Source organism: Anabrus simplex, chromosome 5 (genome assembly GCF_040414725.1).
Source record: "Anabrus simplex isolate iqAnaSimp1 chromosome 5, ASM4041472v1, whole genome shotgun sequence".
NCBI classification, from domain to species: Eukaryota; Metazoa; Arthropoda; class Insecta; order Orthoptera; family Tettigoniidae; genus Anabrus; species Anabrus simplex.
In genome coordinates, this window is record NC_090269.1 from 94168309 (window position 1) to 94192341 (window position 24033).

Sequence of the window (24033 nt, forward strand, 5' to 3'; positions counted from 1 at the left end):
GGCTGACGTATTTGAGCACATTCAAATACCACCGGACTGAGCCAGGATCGAACCTGCCAAGCTGGGGGCAAGAAGGCCAGCGCCTTAACCGTCTGAGCCACTCAGCCCGGCGAATTAACATTTAATAGCTGGACAACTTTTCTCCTAACATGAAGCCTACTAACAGAAAGATAATCTATAAAATCCCGGCTTTAATCTGAGAAGATGGATAAAGAAAGAAAAGTATGAAAATGTTGTCGATAGTGATGCTTTAAGGAATATTTACGTACAATTAGAGCAAAAATGTAACATACCCTTGGTTGTATTGTCGAAGATTTCTAAAGTCGCTGGTCTGGAAATGATCTGAACAGATCTTATAATTCTTATATAAACGTAACGTCCCTTCTTTCTTGTACACCTTATCCAAATCGCTTCTGTGACATTGTAAAACCCACAGATCACACCTACAACAACACACCGGTATTGAAGGTTAACTGCTGCACTATAGAATAAAATATGCATATTACATTTTATGCCAGTTAAAATATGAGTCGAGCAGGTCAGAAGATTATGAAGTACTATAAAAATCTCTGTCACTGGAAGAATATAAATGCAAACACAATATTACTTACATGTTCTTGTCACGAGGGAACCTGAAGAACGACCGCGCATTTTTCTCTACTTCGTAATTACTGCAGCCAAACACAGCCCATACCTTTCCCCTCATGTTGAGAGGAGATATCAAATAATGACACACACTACTATTTATTTATGTCAACTCACTGAAAACGCATAAATAACACCAAAAACTTCACACAAAAATACACATGCTCTTATGAAAGAATCAGTACTGTTCAGGTCTATCCGCTAGAGTGAGCTCCAGTAGCTGACCCTCGATATCTCTTCTTTTTTTTGGGGGGGGGGGGAGCCCGAAGCCCGCTCCCCCCGCGTGACCAACGACTCAATCTACATGGCCTCCGACATGCTATTATTTCTAAGATGAAGAAAGATATAGCAGGGAGGAGTGGGAAGTGATATAAGGAGTATCTGCCGGTTTCCGAGTCAGACTCTCTACCACGGCAAGAGTTTGTGTTAGGTATATGGTGTTGAAGTATGGTATTGAAGGGTCAGGGAAAACCACATAGGCAGAAAGAAGAAAGAGCCTACATGTAAAACCTGACATCTTTTGATAGCACATGCAAGGATGTGGGCTGGAGAAAGACCAGAGGTTGTGTTAGTTAGGAACAGGTAACATGCACAAAACATAAACCAATTCCTTGCCATTCCATCGCCTGGGGATCAGTCCGTCTGGGCACTGCTGTGGCTAGCGCGGTCCTTGCCGGCTGCGGAGCCATGCGTCGAGTACCACTAGGGCCTGTCGCACAGCTCCACCTCCTTGGGGTACCTCGTACCTAGTCTCCGATCCCGGAGAATGAGGCCAAGCCCGCCGAAGCGGGGGCCTCCTGGATGGGGGTGGGTCATGGCGCCGGGCCTCCCTCCTCTCTGCCCGCGCCATGGCCCTGTAGACTGGGCAACTGCGGTGGGAGGCCGGGTGGCCCCCCGCACAGTTGGCGCACACCGGTGCCTCCTTAAGTGTTGGCGCAGGCCGTGTAGTGGTGATCACCACCACAGCGGTTGCACTTCACTTGGAGCCCACAACTAACTTGACGGTGGCCCCACCTCAGACAGCGGAAACACTGCAAGAGCTGCTGAGGGAGACGTTTTACTCTCACCTGACTGCCGCTACCCCCCTGAGGTCCTCTCCTGATTGGTTCCTCGGTTGACTGCTGTCCTGGGAGCAGTCTTGGGTTGCGGCTGGGCAGCTCTCTCCTGATGGGCCAGCGTCGCCTTCTGCTTCCTGGTGCGGCGGCGTCTTCTTCTTCTTCCCTGGAGCTGCTTCTCGGCTGGGGAAGAGGACTCGTCCTGGTGGCCCTCCCCCCGTCCTGGTGACCCCGGGGTGGCTGGTGGTGTCGCTGCGTTGCCATCTGCTTCTTCTCCCTGGCTGGCGGCGGCGGCGTCGGTCAGTGCTAACGCTCGACTGCGTTCCCTGTCCTGTGGGGCGCACATCGAGGTCTGCATCTCGAACGACATGTTGGCTGGCAGGGCCTGGACGGCGGCCTCAGCACGCCAAGGGGCGTCCTTGTCCACTGCCGTGCTGCCATCCACCATCACGGGCGCTCTCCTGGTTTGCGCCTGGGTTACAGGCCCCTCCTGGTAGGCCTGCGTCTGCGACCACTTCGCCTTGGTAGGTGGGCGACGAACCTGGTTGGCGGCCTTGTTGGTCTGCGTGTACTTCGTAAAGTATAGCTTTCCAACTGGGGTCGCGCCGTCGCGGCGCTCGGGAGCGCCGCCGTCGTCCTCGGTCATTGGCTCCGTCTGCGTGGCTGCCTCCTGGTAGCCCGAGACGTTCAGGTGCTCCCTGAGTCCTGGTAGCCGGGCAACCTGGAACTGCTGGGATGCGCGCTCCTCGTAGACCTTGAAGCTGGCTGCGTCGTTAGGGCGAATGATGATCGCCCAGGTAGCAACCATAATGCCGATGATCGGCAGGAGTGGCTCTCCGATGTACTCCGCAGTCGCATTCAGGTTGTCGAATACGTGGAGCGTCCCCTGGTGGTCGCCTTCCCCCTGGCGGTTGAATACCACCAGTCCCGGGCGTTCATAGCTGGGGGCATCCGTCGTGAAAAGCGCGTCTAGTAGCTTCTCGACGGCTCCCTCGTAGTCGTAGTCGACCAGTCTCACTGGTATGGTCGGCTTCTCCATCCTGGTCCTCCTGTAAGAAATCCTGAAACAGAAGAGAGAGAGCGAGCACTGAAAAGTGCTACAGCTCAGACAATGCTCCTTGGAAAATGTACTAATAAGTACAAGTGCCTGGCTGATACTTGAAAAGTACAGAGGGCCTGGCAAGGAGAGAGAGAGCGCAGCGAGAGGCACGTACGTCCTTTCACTTCGGCAGTCTGCTCGTCCTTCCTGGATATCTCGTTCAGTGTCGCGTATTATATCTACTGTATTTGGTCAAAGTCAACTCAATAGTTATACGGTACACCGAAAGTAGATGGACAATAGTCCAAGTCCAGAAGTAGCATGACAAAAACAAACTCATCACGAAAATTCCAACAACAGAGACATCAGCATAATGCTCATCAGAACATCACTGTATCAATAATTGAGTCACCATAAATGAGACACTTCGCAGACTGAAAATGAAACTTTTTAATGAAGAGTAAGTCTGTCACAGAAATAAGCGTAAATGAGTTCTTGCATTTAAGAATCTAAGTCCCTCCACCAAACTGAGTTGATCATGACTGTTAGCACACTAAGTCGATGCGTTAAAAGAGCTAAGCCTCTCCGCCAAAATTAGTTAATGCTAACTGTTATTACACTGAGTCCATGCGTTAAAGACGACTGGGACTATATTAATGAATGAATGAACTCCGTTATTTGCTCGCGCAAGTTTATAACGGTTCTATCCACGTGACGGTAGCTTCACCAAAAGTCAACTGGTGGATCTGGTCTCCCTAACATATCTTCTAACGTCTACCAGTCAATAAAATCTCGTTCAAAAATTTGAATCTTCTCCATGTCCTTATTTTCCATCGAGCAGCCGATACCAGAGCTTTGCGCTATTCACTTCTTCTCACATTGTTGTATAACTATCTTCAACATGTATGTCCCGATTGCATCCCGAGTTTTCAAGCTACCTGATGCAACACTTCCCGGCACTTCCATCTAACTTCAACCGTCGTTCTCTCGATTTAGCCACTCTTTTCCCATCCCGTGTTACACAACCTTGAGAAATCTTCACTGCTATTTCACATTCCTATACAGATTTTAACCTAAAGTTATACCGGTACAATGATATATATATGCCCTTATTTCCTAATTATAAACCATTGTTATGGTGCTATATTCTGACATATTAACTTAATAAAATCACACGATTTTCACTAATTTACGCAAGAGATTTATTACAACACATCCTAACGTAACACATCCGTAGTTTGTACTCTTGAACTGTTACAGTATGTTCCTGAATTACGAGAAAATATACAGTCATTTTTGTGTCCTTGTCGCAACCTGTGTTCATCAACATGTTCGACAATCTACAGGACCGTTATGAACAATGCGTGAGACGTGAGGGTGCATATCTTGAACACATGCTGTACCGATGCCATTAGCGTAGCCAGCATTTCAGTTTGGGGGGGGGGGGCATTCATCCAGAATTTTATTTTGATAGGTGTCCAAACTTCCAGAATTTAGGTGGTGTAGAATACATAAAAGGGAAATGAGTGACCTTGGATCCAGTAAGAGTGGCGGATTCGTGCGGATTCTGGAAGCTAATAGTAATCTTCTTCTTCTCCTTCTTCCCCGCTTTTCCCACATCTGTGGGGTCGCGGGTGCGAACTGTGTCGAACATGTGGATTTGGCCCTGTTTTACGGCTGGATGCCCTTCCCGACTTCAACCCTGTATGGAGGGATGTAATCACTGTAGTGTCTTTCTTTGGTGGTTGGTAGAGTAGTATGTTGTCTGAATATGAAGAGGAAAGTGTTGGGACAAACACCCAGTCCCCGAGCCAGAAGAATTAATCTCACGCGATTAAAATCCCGACCCGTCCGGGAATCGAACCCGGGACGCTCTGAACTGAAGGCCTCAAGACAGATCATTCAGCCAATGAGTCGGACTCCGGAAGTTAATATCAATATACATTATATATAAAATGCTTAATAAAAGTACATTCGTTAAAACTCCTGGGGTGTCTGGGCTCCTTTGACGACAACCCCCCGCCAACCTCTGTTACTCCCATCCCGACATAAAAGCAGCATTTCATATATTACGAGTACAAGTGAAATGAATGTAAGAATAAACAGTTTGAATAAAGATGCAATATTCTGGTTTAGAATAAATACGGTAATGTTATTATGATAATGGTCATGTGATAAGCAATAAAGAAGTGACATTTTATACAAATAATGCGGCAAAGATGTACACACACACGCGCGCGCGCGCGCGTGCGTCGAGTACAGGTTTCTTGCCCTTCTTGTCCATGGCTAGTTGATGAAACCAAGAGAATGATGGCCCACCGTGACTCGTTATTTCGACATTATAAACAAACCCTAGATGACACAGACTTCGAATCTTACCGCATCTTAAGAAATCGCATAAAGCTGTTAATTGGAAATAAAAAAAATGTATATATTTCCGGAATTTAGCTAAAAACATAAATTTTAATCGCGCATGGGACCAACCTACAGCTCTGGGAATAGGAAAACATCAATAGAGACGGACAACTCCTGACATTCTACTTGAAGACTTTAGTAGAATAAATATTCACCATACCCCAATTAACTGCACCGACTCACCGCCCTCCCCTCCAGCCAATCCACCATTCACATTTCACAGTGTCACAGAAAATCAGGTTAAAAAGGCTTTGTACTCGATTAAATCAAAGACTACAGGTGTAGATGATATTCCTATTACTTTTATACACATCATTATGGTGCTGTCCTGCCTATACTGACGCACATACTGAACTACTGTTTACTAAAGGGAACTTTCTCTCCTGTCTGAAAAACAGCCAATATTATACCGATACATAAGAGTTTAGACCCACAATCACCCTCTGACTATCGTTCTATGTCCATACTCCCTACGCTTTCTAAATCCTTTGAACGTTTAGTATACGAGCAAGTTCTGGAATACCTAAATAAAAATGCTCTTTTGGACCCTTTGCAATCTGGATTTAAGAAGGGTCGCAGTACCGCGACAGCACTTTTGAAGGTTACTGAAGACATTAGTAACGCTATGTAGTACAAACGACTGCTCACTATACTTATCCTTCTTGACTTCAGTAGCGCCTTTGACACTATAGTAATTCCGACTATGATAAAGAAAATGGAACAGCTAAATTTCGGCCTGGCTGAGCTTAAGGTTTTTAGTTCTTATTTGAGTAACCAACAACAGCGTGTAACAGTAAACGACAAAGCCTCTAAATGGAAAATGAAACTTAGTGTTGCCCCACAGGGCAGTATTCCAGGGCCCCTAAGTTTCTGTATTTATATCAATGACATACCATCTGACGATCTTCAAATATATCGACACTACAAGACAAGATATTAACAATTACCTCCGATGACTTAGAGTATATACACAACGAAACTCTCTTATACTAAACTGCACAAAATATTTCCATTTGAGCTACAGGCCAAACTAATACAGACACTCATTCTCCCTATTCTTGATTATTGTGACGTTGTTTTAGTTGACATGACGAGAGAAGAAACACTTAAACTTCAACGAGCACTGAATTCCTGCCTGAGATTTATTTACAATATCGGGTACGATGTTCATATCACCCCATACTATCGGGCTGTCTCATGGCTGATGTCTGATGAACGTCGGCAGATACACACTTTAACGATGGTGTTTAGAGTGGTAGCTCAAAGTCAGCCACTGTATATTTCTTCTAAATTCATCTTTTTATCATAATTTCACAACTTAAATACACGTTCTAGATTCATTCTTTCTAATCCACTGCACCGCACAAATAAAATTAATAGATCATTTGTGGTGACTGTCGCCAGATTATGGAATACTCTGCCAGCTCAGGTCACAGAAAGTAGCTTTTTAAAAAAAATCACGATTTAAGGTCACCTGCCGAGACTACCTGCTGAGGACAGCTGACTGAATGGTTGAAGTATGAATGTGTGGTGCCTGAGGATTAGTCATTTTAAGAGTTTTTAATATGAATTAATTTTAATAGTAATTTAGTTAGTAATTTATTTAAATTAACTTTCAATGATATTAATTTATGTACATAGCCCTGAAAATGATTTCCCGTGGTTTCCCATTTTCACACCAAGCAAATGCTGTGCCTTAATTAACGCCACGGCCGCTTCCTTCCCACTCCTAGGCCTTTCATATCCCACCTTCGCCATAAGACCTATCTGTGTCGGTGCGACGTAAACAAATTGTTAATTACTTTCCCTCGCAAGCCTGGGATACAGAATATAGTACCGTAGTATAAAGTTACAGTTTTGTGACGCTAATATTCGTATCTATAATTTTTATTAACGTGCCAGAAATCAACGACATGGAGCTGTTGCCATTTCAACACCGTTTTAAGTACCACCGAACCAAGCCGGGACTTGAACCTGCGAACTCGGACTCAGAAGGACAGCGACTCAACCAACTGAGCCGCATGAAAAGGAAGCGTTTGTGATTATTGTTACAAATAGATGCAGTTAGTATTTTTACAAATGTTTTATGAGGAGCATTTATTAAGGCGTACGTTTGACAACACTGTCCTAAATGCACGAGGCCGGACAGAAGAACTAGCTGGAAGCTAAAGAGGCTTGCGGGGGTGTCGCTTCCTTCTTTGTTCACTTTTCCAAACCAAACTCCATGGCGTAACAGCCCCGAAGGGGCCACTGTTCAGCCCGGAGGACTGCAGATTACGAGGTGTCGTGTGGTCAGCACGACGAATCCTCTCCGCCGTTATTCTTGGCATTCTAGACCGGGGCCACCATCTCACCGTCAGATAGCTCCTCAATTATAAACACGTCGGCTGAGTGTACCTCGAACCAGCCCTCAGATCGAAGTAAAAATCCCTGACCTGGCCGGGAATCGAACCCGAGACCTGCGCTAAGAGGCAGGCACGCTACCCCTACACCGCGGGGCCGGCTGGTTACTTTTAGGCCTCCTTATTTTAGAATTTTACTTAAGGCCTCCTGCATTCGATTCCCGGCACTGACAGAGTTAAGAAAGGCATGGGATGGGGAATATACGGCCTTGTTTTGGGGTGCATTAGAGTTGGCCTTGAGTCTCCCGTAATCGAAATATCTACGACCTGGTAGGTAGTCACCTTCACGGGTGTAGTACCAAAGTGGTTCCTTTTTATAAGAAGACAAATTAAATGAAGATTCTACTTCCTCACAAACGGAGAACGATATTGCCAATTTTACGAACAGTTTCAATAATGCAGCCGGTTTATGTTAAGAGTCCAGAAGCTATGATTGTACATTGTAACAATCAAAACCATCAATATCTACTGAAGATCCATCACCGCACTCGGTAGGACCGGCTTTCTTTTCATATCCACCGGGCGAGTTGGCCGTGCGGTTAGGAGCGCACAGCTGTGTGCTTGCATCCGAGAGATAGTGGGTTTACATCCCACTGTCGGCATCCCTAAAGATGGTTTTCCATGATTTCCCATTTTCACACCAGGCAAATGCTGGGAATGTACCTTAATTAAGGCCACGGCCGCATCCTTCCCACTCTTAGCCCTTTCCTTTCCCATCGTCGCCATAAAACCTACGAAGTAAAGCAAATTCTAAATAAAAATTTAAAAAATCTTTTCACAACTCCTTCCAAGGAAAAGTTGTATCCACGCCACTGGCCTGGACTTACGCCCAACCCACTGAAATTACTTTTTGGGTACGCCACTGCATCCACTCACCATTTAAGGTAAAAGGTAAGCCCGAAGAATGGTTGGATTCCCAGAATACGCCACCATACATGATGCGATTATGGCTCAAAAGTATAAAGAAAGGTAAGGGACGGGATCTAGTGTTTTAAGTAGAATCCGTATCAATAGATCGTGACTTCTCATTTTAAAAAAGTTTTATGCATCGACTGCGATTCATGCCTGGGCCGTCCTGATGAGAAGATAGAACCATTGGACTAAGTTAACACGCCCGCCAATTACAAAATAGTTACCCGCAATTTTGATAGTGTCATTTGAGGTTCCAATCCATTCCCGGGCATTTGACAAAACATATAGGCCTACCTATCGAACTTAGGCACGCATCCGCGATTGTCTTGCTACTGTTAGAATTAAAAAAAAAAAAAAAACAACTTTTTCATAACTTACCAAGGATGCACATAGTTGTGGCTTCTCAGTGACAAAACGGTCCCTCTTAAAAAAAGTTGTTTATATGGCACAAAATGAGGAACTAAGTGCAGCTCACAATCCTGTCACAGTCTTCCCAACGCTGCAACTTAAACGCAGCACATCTCTCAACCACGGTACAACCCAAGGATCCCTAGGACATTGTTGTTTCCGGGAACCGATGTGCAAAAGCTGACACGATGTTGTAAGCTTGCAACTGTTTATGGCCGTGGCACCCGTTATCTCGGTGATCACTTTCTGGCCCCCTAACTGAGTAATCCCTTGCTAATTGTCCCTTTCCTCATGTCTTGACATTTGTCAACTCACGGTTACATTCCCAATACTGAGGCCTCTACAGGGAAATATCCACACGCACCACAATCCTAAGTGTTTTCCTTTCATTCAAGCAGTACAAATATGAAGAATTATGTATGGCCCTATTGTGCTTTGCCTTGCTAGTAGATTCTTTGTCACTACGTTAATTTAACATTTCGGCGTAAGTTTTTAAGTTGTTCGTACCGTACGTAAAACAACGGCTCTTGCTCTAGTTTCAGGAAATATTTTGGTGGGGGCCAGCCCCCCTGGCCCCCCCCCCTTGGCTACGCCACTGACCAATGCAGTTTGATGCGTAGTACCGTCATCACCTTAATGTTCGGAGCATGTTTGTAAATTCAGTAATGTTTATTTTGCCACAGACTGTATTCTCGATTGATGAAGTTAATTTATGTCTGTCCATTAGGAACTTAAGTCTTGATAATATGAGTTGGTCCGCAACTATATGAGATGGATGGGAGGGTATGAGTTTCAGTCCTCCACGTATTGGGTGGTGTTAATTGTTTGAAATGGAATGTGAACTATAAGTCAATCAATCAATCAATCAATCAATCAATCAATCAATCAATCAATCAATCAATCAATCAATCAATCAATCAATCAATCAATCAATCAATCAATCAATCAATCACCACTGATCTGCATTTAGGATAGTCGTCCAGGTGGCAAATTTCCTATCAGTTGTCTACCTAATCTATTCTGAAATAATTTCATTACAGCTCTCAGCAGCTGGATGGTCGTTCTCAAGTCATCGTGATTTTCAGAAATAGCAGTGTTCGAGTTTAATCAAAATATTAACATAAATTACAGTGTGGTGAAATATTCATAATGGTTTATAAAAAGGTAGTCAGTGTTTTGAATTTCTTATTTCAGACGAAATACGAGATACACCCATTTTGGATGTGAAGCTGCCGGACATTGAGAACTGGCAAAACTCTGGATGGATTGAAACTGACAGCATTAAAGCTTTTGCTCATCTTCCAACTGAAGGTAAGTTGTAGACTTCTCCGGAGAGAACCATCATCAAATTTGTTTAGTTCTCCATGCATGGACCTTGATTCGAAAAGTACCAAATCCAAAATTTTGCAGTCTTAGGTACAGATGGGAGCAGAAAAACATATGTTCCTCATTGCATGTTTCCGGTGTTTCCTTCCAGCTTTCTTGTTATATTATAGGCTTTCTTGGTTGCGACGTAGAATACAAATGGGTCCAGAAAAACTTAAGACACTATTTGATAGTTAATATCTTTGGAATAAAATGACATATCGTTGCAATTCTTGTGCGGTAGTTAACACATTTATGCCCAAGAATTTTTTTTGAATTTTATGGTTTTGACTACTGGAATCAGTTTATTTATGTCCAAAAACGCCCCGAAAATTGTTTTAAAAATATTTGTTGTTGTTGTTTAAAAATTATAGCATGGGTCGTAAACGACCCACTGAGCATGGACCCCAGGGGAAATATCTCCAACATGGGCTTTGGCTATTTTCATGTGTGGGTTCATCATGGTATATTTTTAATGATAAAAGAAGAACAACAGGTGTATTTTATGACTCATTATTAGTAAAAAATGAAAATGACATATCTACTACAGAGGCAAGTATTATAAAGAACATACAAAATTCTAATAAGAAGTCGCTCTTCACTAAATGCCATAAGAAGGAATCTTTCCTAAAATGTTAAGAGTATCAAAATTTAACATTAACATTAAGAATATAAAATAGACTATCAGTCAAGTTTCCTAGTCAGTCTTACACATTCCTTTGAATACTCAGTACTGAAATGGCACAACAGGCTTTGGGATCATTATTATAAAACATTGTGTCTTGCAGAAAAAACTGAATCCGTCAAAATTACTAAAGCTCCGAAGCTAAAAACACGTTCTCATTTACACAGTGTACTTTACTTCTTGTAGAATTCTCCAAAACAATAATGGTGTAAGGCAACAGCACATCTTTGGCATGCTCAGACAGTTTTACACTGACTGACAGAGCAAATGCAACACCAAGAAGGAGTGGTTCGAAAGGGATGAAAGTTGGGGAAAAAACAGAGACGGCACGGACGAATAATTGATGTTTATTTCAAACCGTTATGCAGGTTACACAATGCGCACGGCATCGACTCAGTAGGATGTAGGACCACCGTGAGCGGCGATGCACGCAGAAACACGTCGAGGTACAGAGTCAATAAGAGTGCGGATGGTGTCCTGATGGATGGTTCTCCATTCTCTGTCAACCATTTGCCACAGTTGGTCGTCCGCACGAGGCTGGGGCAGAGTTTGCAAACGGCGTCCAATGAGATCCCACACGTATTCGATTGGTGAGAGATCCGGAGAGTACGTTGGCCACGGAAGCATCTGTACACCTCGTAGAGCCTGTTGGGAGATGCGAGCAGTGTGTGGGCGGGCATTATCCTGCTGAAACAGAGCATTGGACAGCCCCTGAAGGTACGGGAGTGCCACCGGCCGCAGCACATGCTGTACGTAGCGGTGGGCATTTAACGTGCCTTGAATACGCACTAGAGGTGACGTGGAATCATACGCAATAGCGCCCCAAACCATGATGCCGCGTTGTCTAGCGGTAGGGCGCTCCACAGTTACTGCCGGATTTGACCTTTCTCCACGCCGACGCCACACTCGTCTGCGGTGACTATCACTGACAGAACAGAAGCGTGACTCATCGGAGAACACGACGTTCCGCCATTCCCTCATCCAAGTCGCTCTAGCCCGGCACCATGCCAGGCGTGCACGTCTATGCTATGGAGTCAATGGTAGTCTTCTGAGCGGACGCCGGGAGTGCAGGCCTCCTTCAACCAATCGACGGGAAATTGTTCTGGTCGATATTGGAACAGCCAGGGTGTCTTGCACATGCTGAAGAATGGCGGTTGACGTGGCGTGCGGGGCTGCCACAGCTTGGCGGCGGATTCGCCGATCCTCGCGTGCTGACGTCACTCGGGCTGCGTCTGGACCCCTCGCATGTGCCACATGTCCCTGCGCCAACCATCTTCGCCACCGTGGACACATCCCTATGGGTATCGACTGCGATTTGACGAAGCGACCAACCTGCCCTTCTCAGCCCGATCACCATACCCCTCGTAAAGTCGTCTGTCTGCTGGAAATGCCTCCGTTGACGGCGGCCTGGAATTCTTAGCTATACACGTGTCCTGTGGCACACGACAACACGTTCTACAATGACTGTCGGCTGAGAAATCACGGTACGAAGTGGGCCATTCGCCAACGCCGTGTCCCATTTATCGTTCGCTACGTGCGCAGCACAGCGGCGCATTTCACATCATGAGCATACCTCAGTGACGTCAGTCTACCCTGCAATTGGCATAAAGTTCTGACCACTCCTTCTTGGTGTTGCATTTGCTCTGTCAGTCAGTGTACTTTTGCAGACGCGACAAAGTCGCCGGGGCTTATTGTCCACCATAAGATGACCACCGTGGCTTTCCTGCATGGCTTCAGTCACTGGTGCACTCGTGTTAACATTGCGAGGAGGGGTTCCATACTTCTCTAACAAGCTGGTCACAATGAATCGTCGGAACGCCAAGGCGTCAGGCTTCATGCCGTGAGATTTCGACAAAATCCAAGCATTGTTCATCACAACGTCTAGAAGCTAGAGCAGAATTGGCATATACCATATTTTGCCTCTTATGCTGATGCGGAAAGTAGATACATTGTTGTCCGTTTGTTCTACTCCTCCCATGTTCTTGTTGTACTTGGAAACAAAATGTGGCTGAGGCATCTTCACAGGTTTTTTGTGTGTGAATGAGTACCGCCCAGCTTCTTCAACAGGTTCTACGCCATGCTCGTTTGACAGGATGTTCACAACGTTGTTGTTTTTCCATGTCACAGCCACTATTTGGTCTTCTTTGTCAACTGCACTTTCAGAATATCCCCTTTCTTTTTTAATCATCGTCTTCTTGTCTGGCAATGCGCAACCCTCCATCCGGTTAGCCCGAACCGTGCCAGTGCATCGCATTCCTCTCTTTAAACTCTGACAACTTTGAGCAAGTAAAAAATTTATCGCAGTAAAAAGAGAAGCATACACTGGGGTAAAACTTAGATAAAACATCGCAGAATTTCAAAACAACGCTTTTCCCTAAGTTAAATTTTTTCGCCTGAAAAAGACGAAATAAATATTTAAAAACTGTAATTTGCTAATCAGTTAATGAATGGACGACTTAAATGTGCTCTGAATAGTTGATATTGTTTCAAAAACACTAATTTAGAACATTTTCCGCCAATCCGTTGCGTTGTAACCATCTAAATGCAAAAATGCGCTGAAGTACTATTGTTCTGTGGTTTGTGCCCAGCGGGTCGTTTGCGACCCACACTATGTTTTTCGTGGTGTATTGTAAGAACAAATTCACATATTGAAATAGTAAAGGCATCTAAAGATGCGTCAGATATCCCCGAACAACATCAACACACTGAACACTACATTTTAAAACTTTTAACCATTCTACTTACCAATAACGGCGAGAGCGCGATGCAGGTTCCACCATGACTCAACTAGCTGCCGCGCAGCATCTGCATTGTGGCGGGAAAACTGTTCCAACTAAGATACGGCAGTGCGGGCAATCTTACTACACACTGAATGCACTATCAACGCGAAACAACAAAAATACGCTCGGCAGTTTTTTTTTCTTTCGGGTGGGTCGCAAACGACCCGCTGGGCATAAATGGGTTAATATCTTTGGAATAAAATGACATATCGTTGCAATTATTGTGCGGTAGCGTAGTCCATTGTTTTCTCAACAGATGATGAAGGTCACGTGAATGGTGCGACAATCTTGGCACGCGTTTTCCAGCAGATGACATTTATTTATTTATTTCAACTCCTAACCCAAGAGGGTTAGGCGGGCCACCAGCCGAACGGGCGGCTCTTAGGCCATAGAAGTACAAAGAAAAAGTAGTAAAACATGAAAATATAGGAGTGTGCATTGTGCATACCTGTATATAAAAAATATAAAAAAATATTGTTAAACTGGCATAAAACCCAGCGTAAACCTTTACAGCATGCGTGCGTGAAAAGTTTTCATTCCCACCTAGAGGGTTACGCCCTCTCTCTGGCCAGGAGAGGTGACGGGGATGAGGAGAAGCGTGCAAGGAAGGAGAGGGCTGAAGCTGTGTTGACATAAGGAGAAGTGGGGGGGGGGGGGAGGCGACCGCTGGGCGGATTAATATGAAATGTTTTATTAAGAATAACAAGACATAACTACAAATAGCAATGACAATAATCGTAATGGTTTTAGCCAAAGTTAGAGGGAAAGAGGTGAAGGGCTATGGTATGGTAGAAGGAGGAGAAGTGAACCAGGGAGGTTAGGATGAGGCGAAGGATGTCTAAGGAGGGTGGGGGTGTGAAGAAACTAGCGGGAGGTGGAAAATAGGGAAATGAAAAACTAGGTGGGGAGGCAAGTGGGGTAGGCCGGGGACGACTACGATGTGGTGGGGGATGGGGAGAAGTGCGAGGAGGTGAGCGGGAGGGTTCGATTCTATGGTGTCGGCCATGGAGGTTGATTCCGTTGGCAATGAAGCGTTCTGTATCTTCCAGCGTAGGCAGATGAATCCGTATTAGATAGGTTGGACCATCCTCGTTGAATAGCCGGAAGACGCGTTGCACGGGAATCCCTGTCCGGCGAAGGTCCTGGATGACGGTAGCTGGTGTTATGCTGGGGTCCACACCACAGACTACGCAGCTGTAGGTAGAAGTGCCGTTAGATGGTGGTGTGTCCAAGTTCTCAGCCGGAGTTGGAGATGTACGTCCCTCGGTGGATAATGGAAGTACAGTATTCAAAGTTGCGGTAAGATGAGTGGAGGGAAGGAAGGGAAGAGATGACGTCATGAGAGAGGAGGGATGAGACATAGTCGTAGTAACTAGGGACGGGGAGGAGGTATGGGCGAAGGTGGTGATGGCAGTGGTAGGAGTAGTAGTAGTAGGTGTGCAGGACACGTTTGGCGGTGTTGAAGGGTGGGGAAGTGGTGACGTCGCGGTATGGCTAGCGGTGGTGATAGGTAAAGGCGATTCGTCATCCAGAAGCTGTGCACGAAGACTCTCCGAAGTGGGTTCTACGTAGTAGTCGAAATCACCGATACGGGCGCCATGTTGCAGAAGAGTAGAGACATCAGAAGATGTGCGGCAGGAAAGTAGGACACCGGCAGACGGTTGGAAGTTGGAGCTGTTGAGAAGCCGAAGAGCAGAAGAGACTCCGGATCGACTGAGGGCCGTGGCGATGGTGTCCTCTGTCAGCTCAAGAGGGACAGAACAAGCGACGCAGGTAAAGAGCATGATGGGAAGGCCGACCTCCTTCGCGATGCCAGGCAATTTTGCTTTCTTGGGCTCGACGAGGTGATAAGATATAGATGAGTAGTCACCCGGCCGAGGAAAAAAATAGTGCGTCGCTTCAGGAATAGCAGTGAGCCACAGAGATCCGCTTTCCCCCATTTACAGTCTGTCTGAGAAAGTTTTCATTCCCACCCTGAAGGGGTGGGGTGGGACACCTGAAGTGTTACGCCCTCCCTCTGGCCGAGAACTTGGGCGGGGAGGAGGAGATGTGTGGAAATTGGGAGTTGGGAAAAGGCGATGTGAAGAATGCTGGATGGAAAAGGAAAGGCCTTGTGTCTAAGGGGGCTTTAGTATTAAGATGGGTATTTTTATTGTTTCCATTAAATTAAAATACAGAGATGCAATATGAATGATACAGAGTATTGATATAGCCTAATGATTTATGAGAGTGGGCTAGGGAAATGGTGTAAGGCGAAGGTATTGTAGAATGAGGAGAAGTTGGTGAGGGAAGTAAGAAGAAGGCGGAGTAGATTTGGGGTTGGTGGAGTGGGGGAGGAGTAGGGTGGCAGGGTTGGGACAGTAGGTGATCGAAGATGTGGACGAGGTGAGATAGGAGGAGGGTCAGGCCGGGGACGACTGCGAGGTGTGTGAGGACGGTGCAGGGGTTGTGGGGGAGAATGCGAAGGTTCCACACGATGATGGCGACCATAGATGTGAATTCCGAAAGCGATGAGGCGCTGGACAGCGTCTGAAGGGGGTAGTTGAATCCGCACCAGGAAAGTAGGTCCGTCTGAGTTATAGATGCGGAAGGCGCGCTGTACAGGGATTTCTGCCTGGCGGAGGTCGTGGGCAAGAACGGCAGGCGCTATGCTGGGATCGATCCCTCGGTTGACGCAGCTGTAGATAGATGGTGGTGTGTGCTGAGGTAGGCGTACCATGTTCTCCGGAGAAGCGACGGTATGTCCCTCGGCAGATGGCTGCGTAGAAGGAGGGTGAGACGTTTGAATAGTGATGGGAGGGAGGGGGAGAGAAGCTTGCGAGAGGAGGAAAGGATGAGACATAGTCAGAGTAGTAAGAGTAGTAAGAGAAGCAGAGGTATGGGCGACATTGGAGGTAGTGGTGGTAGTAGTAGTAGTCATAGTAGTGGTGGTAACAGATACGATACAAGGAGTAGTAAGGGTAGCTGGAGTAGATACGGTGGTGGTAGTAGGAGGAGGGGAAGGGCAGGAAGACACTGGTAAAGGGGATGGTGGGGACTTGGGAGGCGTAATGTCAGCACTGGCAGCCAGTTCTTCGTCTGCTTCAATCTCAGCTTGGAGGTCAGCCGGTGTAGAAACCACGGAGTAGAGGCGGTAATGGATGAGAGCGCCGGTTTTCTGGACTGAGGGACAGGCAGCGGCGGATGTGTAGTAGAGCAGGACCTCTGGTGCTGGGTCGGTGCCGTTGTAGAGGCGGTGAACAAAGTAGACACCGGTCGAGAGAAGGGCTTCACAGAGGTCCTCTTCCGGGATATCGGGCTCAATGTCCTGGATGATGCAAGTGGATAACATTGCTGGGGAAGGCCGTCAACCTACTTAGGGACAGCCAATTATGCTATTTGACCCGGCGAGGTGAGATGTATAGTTGAGGCGTCACCCCGGCCGCACAAAAATATAGGATATGTGAGAGAATATCTGAGTCCACTTAAAAGGAGACTGCAACAAAAAGCCCCCCCCCCCTCCCTTTACAGCAATAGAAAGAACATATATAAAAGTTAAGAGAATACAACGAATATGGGTAATAAGTCAGTACACAGATGAAGTAAAGGTGTTGAAAGGTTTGAAGTGAAAACACGTATTAGAAAAACTTAATCAACACCATTAAGGGCACTCAACGAAAAACAGAATTTAACAGGGGAAGAACGAAGTAAGGAACAACACTGCGAAAAAGGAGCTTGAGCACTAACACTGCACTGGAAACACACAGTTCACAGATGGCACTTGCGGTGCCGTAGATATATGTCGGTGGGAGGTGATGTACCACCGCAACCAGGAGCATACAGAAACGACAACGTGAGAAAAATAAATGTATGAAACCATATAGAGCGGTGGAGAGCGAGGTGGTTGGAAATTAATAAGGGGTGGGAAAAAGATGAGCATGAGGAGGGGTTCGAGTGTCATGGAGAATAACATTAGCTAGGGGGGATAAGGGAAGTGCTTCTGTAATAAGTGGATTATTGTAACGAATACCGTTTGTAAGATAAGTGAAACGGAGAGAATGGAGATGTGTAAGGATAGTAGGAAAAGCATACAATGGTTGAAAATTGACAGAGGGAGTATCATAAGTCAGTCGATGAGCTATGCGAAGTGCGTGTCGGTCGTATTTTAATAAATTATAGTAGTCTAAGGAATTGGTGTTAATCCTGGTTAGTGAGGCATAAGTAATAACTGGGCGGATAAAAACAAGGTGGACACGTAGGATTTGGGCGGGTTTTATTCCCCAAGAATGACCCGTAAGGGAGCGGAGGGCATGGAAACGACCTAAAACTTTACGATGTATTGAAGAAAGATGTAGATTCCATTTAAGGTTATTTTGAAATTTTATGCCCAAGTACGTTAGTTGGTTAGTTTTGGTGAGAGGTTGATTATACATTGTTAGATGGACTTTGTTGGAGGGACGACAGATCCGGGATTTGGAACGGAATAACATAAATTGGGTTTTACTAGGATTAACGTATAAATGCCAAGAATTGAGCCAACATTCCAAAGTATTCAGATATTGTTGGAGCTTAGATTGTAGGGAAGTATAGGTGGGGCAAAGAGCTAAAACAGCAAGGTCGTCCGCATATTGATATAGACGTAGGGGGACAGAGGGGTGGGGGATGTCATACATAAACAGGGAATAGAGGAGAGGGGAAAGAGGGGAACCTTGAGCAAGACCCGAGGTGATAGGAAAGTAAAAGAGTGGGTGCCACGGATGACTATATCAGCGCTACGGGAATGGAGATAGTTATAAAGAAGGCGAAGAACAGTGGTAGGCAACGGTATAGTTTATAGAAGAGGCCTGGATGCCACACACTATCAAAGACCTTATCGACGTCCAGACATATTAATGCGGCTGGTCTATGGGTTGGGAGATACGTAGTGAGAGAAGAAGTAATATGAAAAAGATGGTCCTGAGTACAGAAGTGAGGGAAGTAGGAAGGGGACAGTCAGTTAATAAATCAGTTATAGTTTGTCGATAATTTGTCCAATTTGTTTGTGAATATAGTCGCGTAGGAGGGGGTCGGGAACTAGGGGATCGAGGGTGGTAGGAAAGGTGAGGGAGGTTTAGAAGCGCGGGAGAGTGGTCAGAACCTAGTTCTAAACATTTAGTGATGGTAGGAGAAGGAGCCAGAGAAGGAGATAAAATAAGAGCATCGGGAGTGGTGTTAGAAATCGGACGGGTGGGGAAAGGGAAGGGGATCTGTACGCCCCGAAGTTGAGAAAGTAGGTTCTGAAAAGCGGTAGTTTGAGTTACAGTATAAGATTGGATATTAATATCAACAATAAAAAAGTAATTTTGAAAAGTATTATCAACATACGTAAGAAAATCAAGAGGGAGCGGTGTACGAGGGGTTAGGTAAAGAGGTAACAAAAGATTAGAGATGAATTATTAGGTAGAAAGGTTTCAAGTATTAAATATTCCGAAAAATTATTTGAAAAGTGATAAAAATGCTGTTTGGTGGTAATATATTTTTAACCCCAATAGCAACTCCTCCACGAGCTGCAGCGAGGTCATCAGCGCGATAAAGATTATATTGAGAGAAATGAGGATGGAGTTTAGGAGTCAAAAATGTTTCATTTAGAATAAAAACGTCGGGGTCGTACAGAGAGGGGGATGTATCCAATGGGGCGCGATTGGCGGAGACTGAGCGGATATTAGCAAAATATGCCTTGATAACCACTAGCTAATCAAGGGAACTGCATTCAGGGGGAAAAAATGCAAAATGCATTTTATTCCCCGAATAAGCCACGTCTAGATGGGTATTAAACACCAATCGCGCGGCCAGTTGGATCTGGGTAAGGACGTGGGGTCGGTTAAAAGGAAGGACGTTCTGAAGCACCATCGCAACAAAGCGGATGATGTTTTCAGAACTTGGGGGCAGGAGGGCGGTATTGGTAATAGGGTTAGGGAGGTCTTGGGAAATGACAGGTACGACGGATTCAGGTTGAGGAGGATCAGGGTTAGGTTTATCCTTGCATTTATAGGAAAAAGCCGGGTGAGGGAGGGAGCAGTTAATACACTTGGGTTGAGCCCTATTTGAAGAAGTGGACGTAGGATAGTCCTGACTGCATATGGCGCATGCCTGGTGCTGAATGCATAGGGTGCCGGGCAGATGATCATACCGGTGGCACCTGTCGCATCGAATCCTCTGCGGCGGCGCCGAGCGGGGTAGCTCCACCCGGTGGCGACGACCATAGATAACAGCGCCATCTCGAAGAAGGACGTCCAGCGTGGTCACCTCCTTAGACAAAATCCTAATGAGTGATGTAGGTACCCTCTCGTTGCGGATACGGATGACTTTGAAGATTTGGTGGCCCTCGAGCTGTAGTTGATCAGCCACCTCATCATCCGTCCAGTCGCGATCCACTCCGTAGGCGACCACGGACATGATAGGAGTTGGGCGAGACGGCGGGGGCGGTGGGCGTCGGGCTGGCTGCTGTTGTGTAAGGTTAGTGGCTCGAGTGTGTGAGCCAAACTGTGCCACCCCAGTAGCCGTCACTAGGTGGTTATAAATCGGCTTGCTGGTTTTAATATTAAAGTGACCATCACGAGTACGCTGGATTTCAATATGATAGTCCCGGTAGTTGGGGGTGAATCTGGTGAGCAACTGATAAATCGCTCGAGTATTGGCCTTCGCTGGATCAATGTTCATTAACCGTACTACATAGAAAGGAGCAGGTGGAAGCGGTGGTGGGTAAGCAACACTTCGTTGCCGGATGTGCGGTTGCCAGGGCTGGATTTTTCGCCGCAGTGGCGAAACTCTTCATATGAGGAGGCATGTAAGGATTAGCTGGAGGCGGCGGCGAGGGTGGTGAACGTGGCGGAAGATGGAAATCTGCCACACTATTCCTGCCCAATAACTGCTGAATGCCTGACACCGAGGCACTTTCAGAAACGTCCAGAAGTTCACTAGGCGAAGTGTAGACCGAGCCAGAACTGATAGAATCCGGTGGGGTACAGACTTTCTTTCTGTCGCCTGCTGCAGTTGGCGATTTCACATTTTGAATACTGCGAGCTTGCTTCGGCTGGGGTTCCAGTTCCATATTCGGTTCAGAATGTTCTGGAGACCCTGCTGGAGGTGTCGCCGGTTGACTGATGATGACGAAAGAGATTCTCGATGACACTAGTAGAGTCCAGAAGCTTCCAGAAAGACGTGGAATAGAAACAAGATGTCGTCCCAATATTACCAACGACATATAGAATGACAGGTGCGCGCACGCGCGATGTGCTGGGGGTGCAGATGACAGTACAGCAATGATTGAAATAGGATTGTCATTTGTTCAACGCAAAGCCGTGTTGAAGTGTTACTAGAATTACGAAAACATGACGGAGGTACAACTGCAATAGCGTAATGTGTATAAAACTCAGCCACCAATACGTCCAACAATTTATCATATTTGGGATAAATTTGAAGCCGGGATGTGCATAAGCAAAGGTATAAACGACCAAAAACAAGTTCAGCTTCCAGCGCTGCTATGTTGCAACATTTTACTAGGTCATCTCAAAAATCTGTGAATCAGGGTACAGCGGGGTAAACCGATCAACCGTACTACGAATTCTGAAGGCTGCAAAGTGGAAAGTGTACATTCAAAGATCGCTGCATGCTATGAACGAGGACGACCCGGATCGAAGGATGGAGTACTGAGAGTGGTTTGAAGGCATGCTTCGCGAGGATGAACGGTTTGCAGGGATGCTTATCTGGTCTGACGAAGCAAAATTCAAATTGGACGGTACTGTAAACCGCCACAACTGCTTATACTGGGCTCCTGAAAATCCTCACGTTCACGTGGATAAACATATTAATCTATCCGGTGTTTATGTGTTGTGTGGTCTGTCATTGCGCGGTTTGATCGGCCCATTCTTCTTTGAAGGTACCATAGCTGGTGAGGTGTATCTTCATATGCTGAAAACATTGATTTTACCTGCCATCCGCGAGGTATTCGGAAATGAAAGATTTTATCTACAACAAGATGGCGCTCCTCCTCACTACCACAGAGATGTCTGCGCCTTCTTGGATAAACATCTACGTGGACGATGGATGGGTCGAAGAGGAGCTGTTGAGTATCCACCTAGGTCTCCAGATCTTACGGCTCATGACTTCTACGTATGGGGGACGTTGCAAAATTAAGTTTATCGACAGAAGCCAGCTACAATGAACGAGCTACGAGAAATCATGAAGACCTCCTGTGCAGCTATCACACTGGCAACACTGACAGCCGTAGTTCGGTCAGCAGTTCAGCGGCATTGACGTTGTTTGGCTGCTAAAGCGGGTCACTTTGAACACATTAAATAACCCTCCCCCCGTGCAAGAACTGTAACGGTTTGTCATTTTGTTCCATTAATATTGACTATCAAAGAGTGTCTACATTTTTCTGGACCCCTCTGTATATCTATGGTTTTGGATCCGTACTTGGGCTAGTGAGCATAACAAAAGCATGGAGTCGGACTGACTAGCTCAGACGGTTGAGGCGCTGGCCTTCTGACCCCAACTTGGCAGGTTCGATCCTGGCTCAGTCCGGTGGTATTTGAAGATGGTCAAGTACGTCAGCCTCGTGTCGGTAGATTTACTGGCACGTAAAAGAACTCCTACGAGACTAAATCCCGGCACCTCGGCGTCTCCAAAATCCGTAAAAGTAGTTAGTGGGACGTAAAGCCATTAACATTATTATTATAAAAGCATGGAAGACTTAAAATCGAAATGATTTGTAGACAGTTCGTGGTACGACAGTGTTCTGTATCTCATTTGAAAGTGGAAGAACCAATGTATCTAGCAACAAGAGTCTGATCTCGGTATGACGTCATAGGATGATACAATAGAGCTGCCATCTTGAGGTACTAAAACTGCCGTGCCGCACGGCAGCTAATGTAGTTCTGGACTCCGGGATGGTAGCACATTGTGTGAAGTGTCATTTGATATGTCTCGGTATGTTCTACATGTATACGGAAAAAATATCAAATACCGTAGTAAAGGAGTGGGGGAAATTTCTTTCCTTCATAAAATGTCGTAACTGTGGGCAATAAATGGCTTCAGATTGATTAAAAACGCATTCAAAAGAAAATAGGATCTTATCAGAATGCTGAGCATCAGAAGGCTTACCGGGAATTTCTCAAGGTTAAGGTGGCTGAGTGTCGTGAGGCGAGTTCCACGTTGCTGGAGGACCAGTTACTGCCCCACTGGTGGAATATGATTTGGAACGCATTATCTTGAAGATGGGTGCGTTTATTTACTGTTAAAGGAAGGAAAAAGAAATTGGCATAAATATGTCTTATAGTTGGCGTTCACATGAAAATTTGCGTCACGAAGTTAGTGATATAAAATGTGTGACTTGATGTTACCTAGCAACCGTGCAGGGTGTGATGTGAAGTATTGATGGATGGCCATGACTGAGAGACATAGTATCAAAGAGGGCGTTAGAGTTTAGATGGGCGATGTGATCTTGCAGGCTTTGATGTGAAGTATTGATGGATGACCATGTCTGAGAGACATATTATAAAAGAGGCCTCACCTCAACAAACTCTAGAGAACTGATTGTTTTATTCGTGGTAGTTCCATAGGCCCTGAGTAGATTTCCCCCTTTTGATGCACTGGATCCTACACTTGTCGGCTCCAAATTCCGTACGGATCTCGAAATCGATTCTTTAGATGCAAATAAATGAATCAATTAGAGTTTCAATTATTGAAAGACATATTTTTGATCATTTGATTTTCTCAAAGGGAAATTTGACATAATTTTCTTGATAAATTAGTGAATTACGGTACTTTACAGACAGAAGGAATTATTTTGATAATCTTAGCAACGTGAATGTAATAAATCTTTCTGTGGAATTCGCGAACAACTAAGTTCGTGGGGAGAACAATGATGGCAATGAAATTACGTTCGAGGAACTGGAAAGGATGGAAAAGGTATTACACTATCATAACGTAGCAGAAAGGTATGGCATTTGACCTGAAATTGTGAAATATAGTGGGAAGGCAGGGATGAAGTAGCTTCATAGACTAATAAAATTAGCATGGAATGTTAGTGAGACGAATGCAGTAATTGCACCTATCTGTAACCAAGGGAACAGGAAGAATAGGGAACATGAGTAATTTTCAAACAAACAAACAAACAAACAAACAAACAAACAAACAAACAAACAAACAAACAAACAAACAAACAAACAAACAAAAACATTTTTAAAGTACGCCAATGAAATAGTAAGAAAACACATTGCGTTGTTGAAAGTTACCTTACTTTTTCTATAACTAAAATATATCTAAAAGTCTCCTTCCGCTAGGCGAGTAAAACGTCCTGTGAAGT

At 45.5% G+C, this 24033-nt stretch overlaps 1 protein-coding gene across 1 annotated transcript in view; it reads left to right on the plus strand.

The window, feature by feature from the left end:
- The window catches only part of LOC136873786 (uncharacterized), a 788774-nt gene that overhangs the window by 56453 nt on the left and 708288 nt on the right, over nucleotides 1-24033 (plus strand). Inside the window, exon 4 of the mRNA XM_068227569.1 lies at nucleotides 10071-10187. Within this exon, the coding sequence (XP_068083670.1) occupies nucleotides 10071-10187 (117 nt within the window). The remainder of the gene's footprint in view (nucleotides 1-10070; nucleotides 10188-24033) is intronic.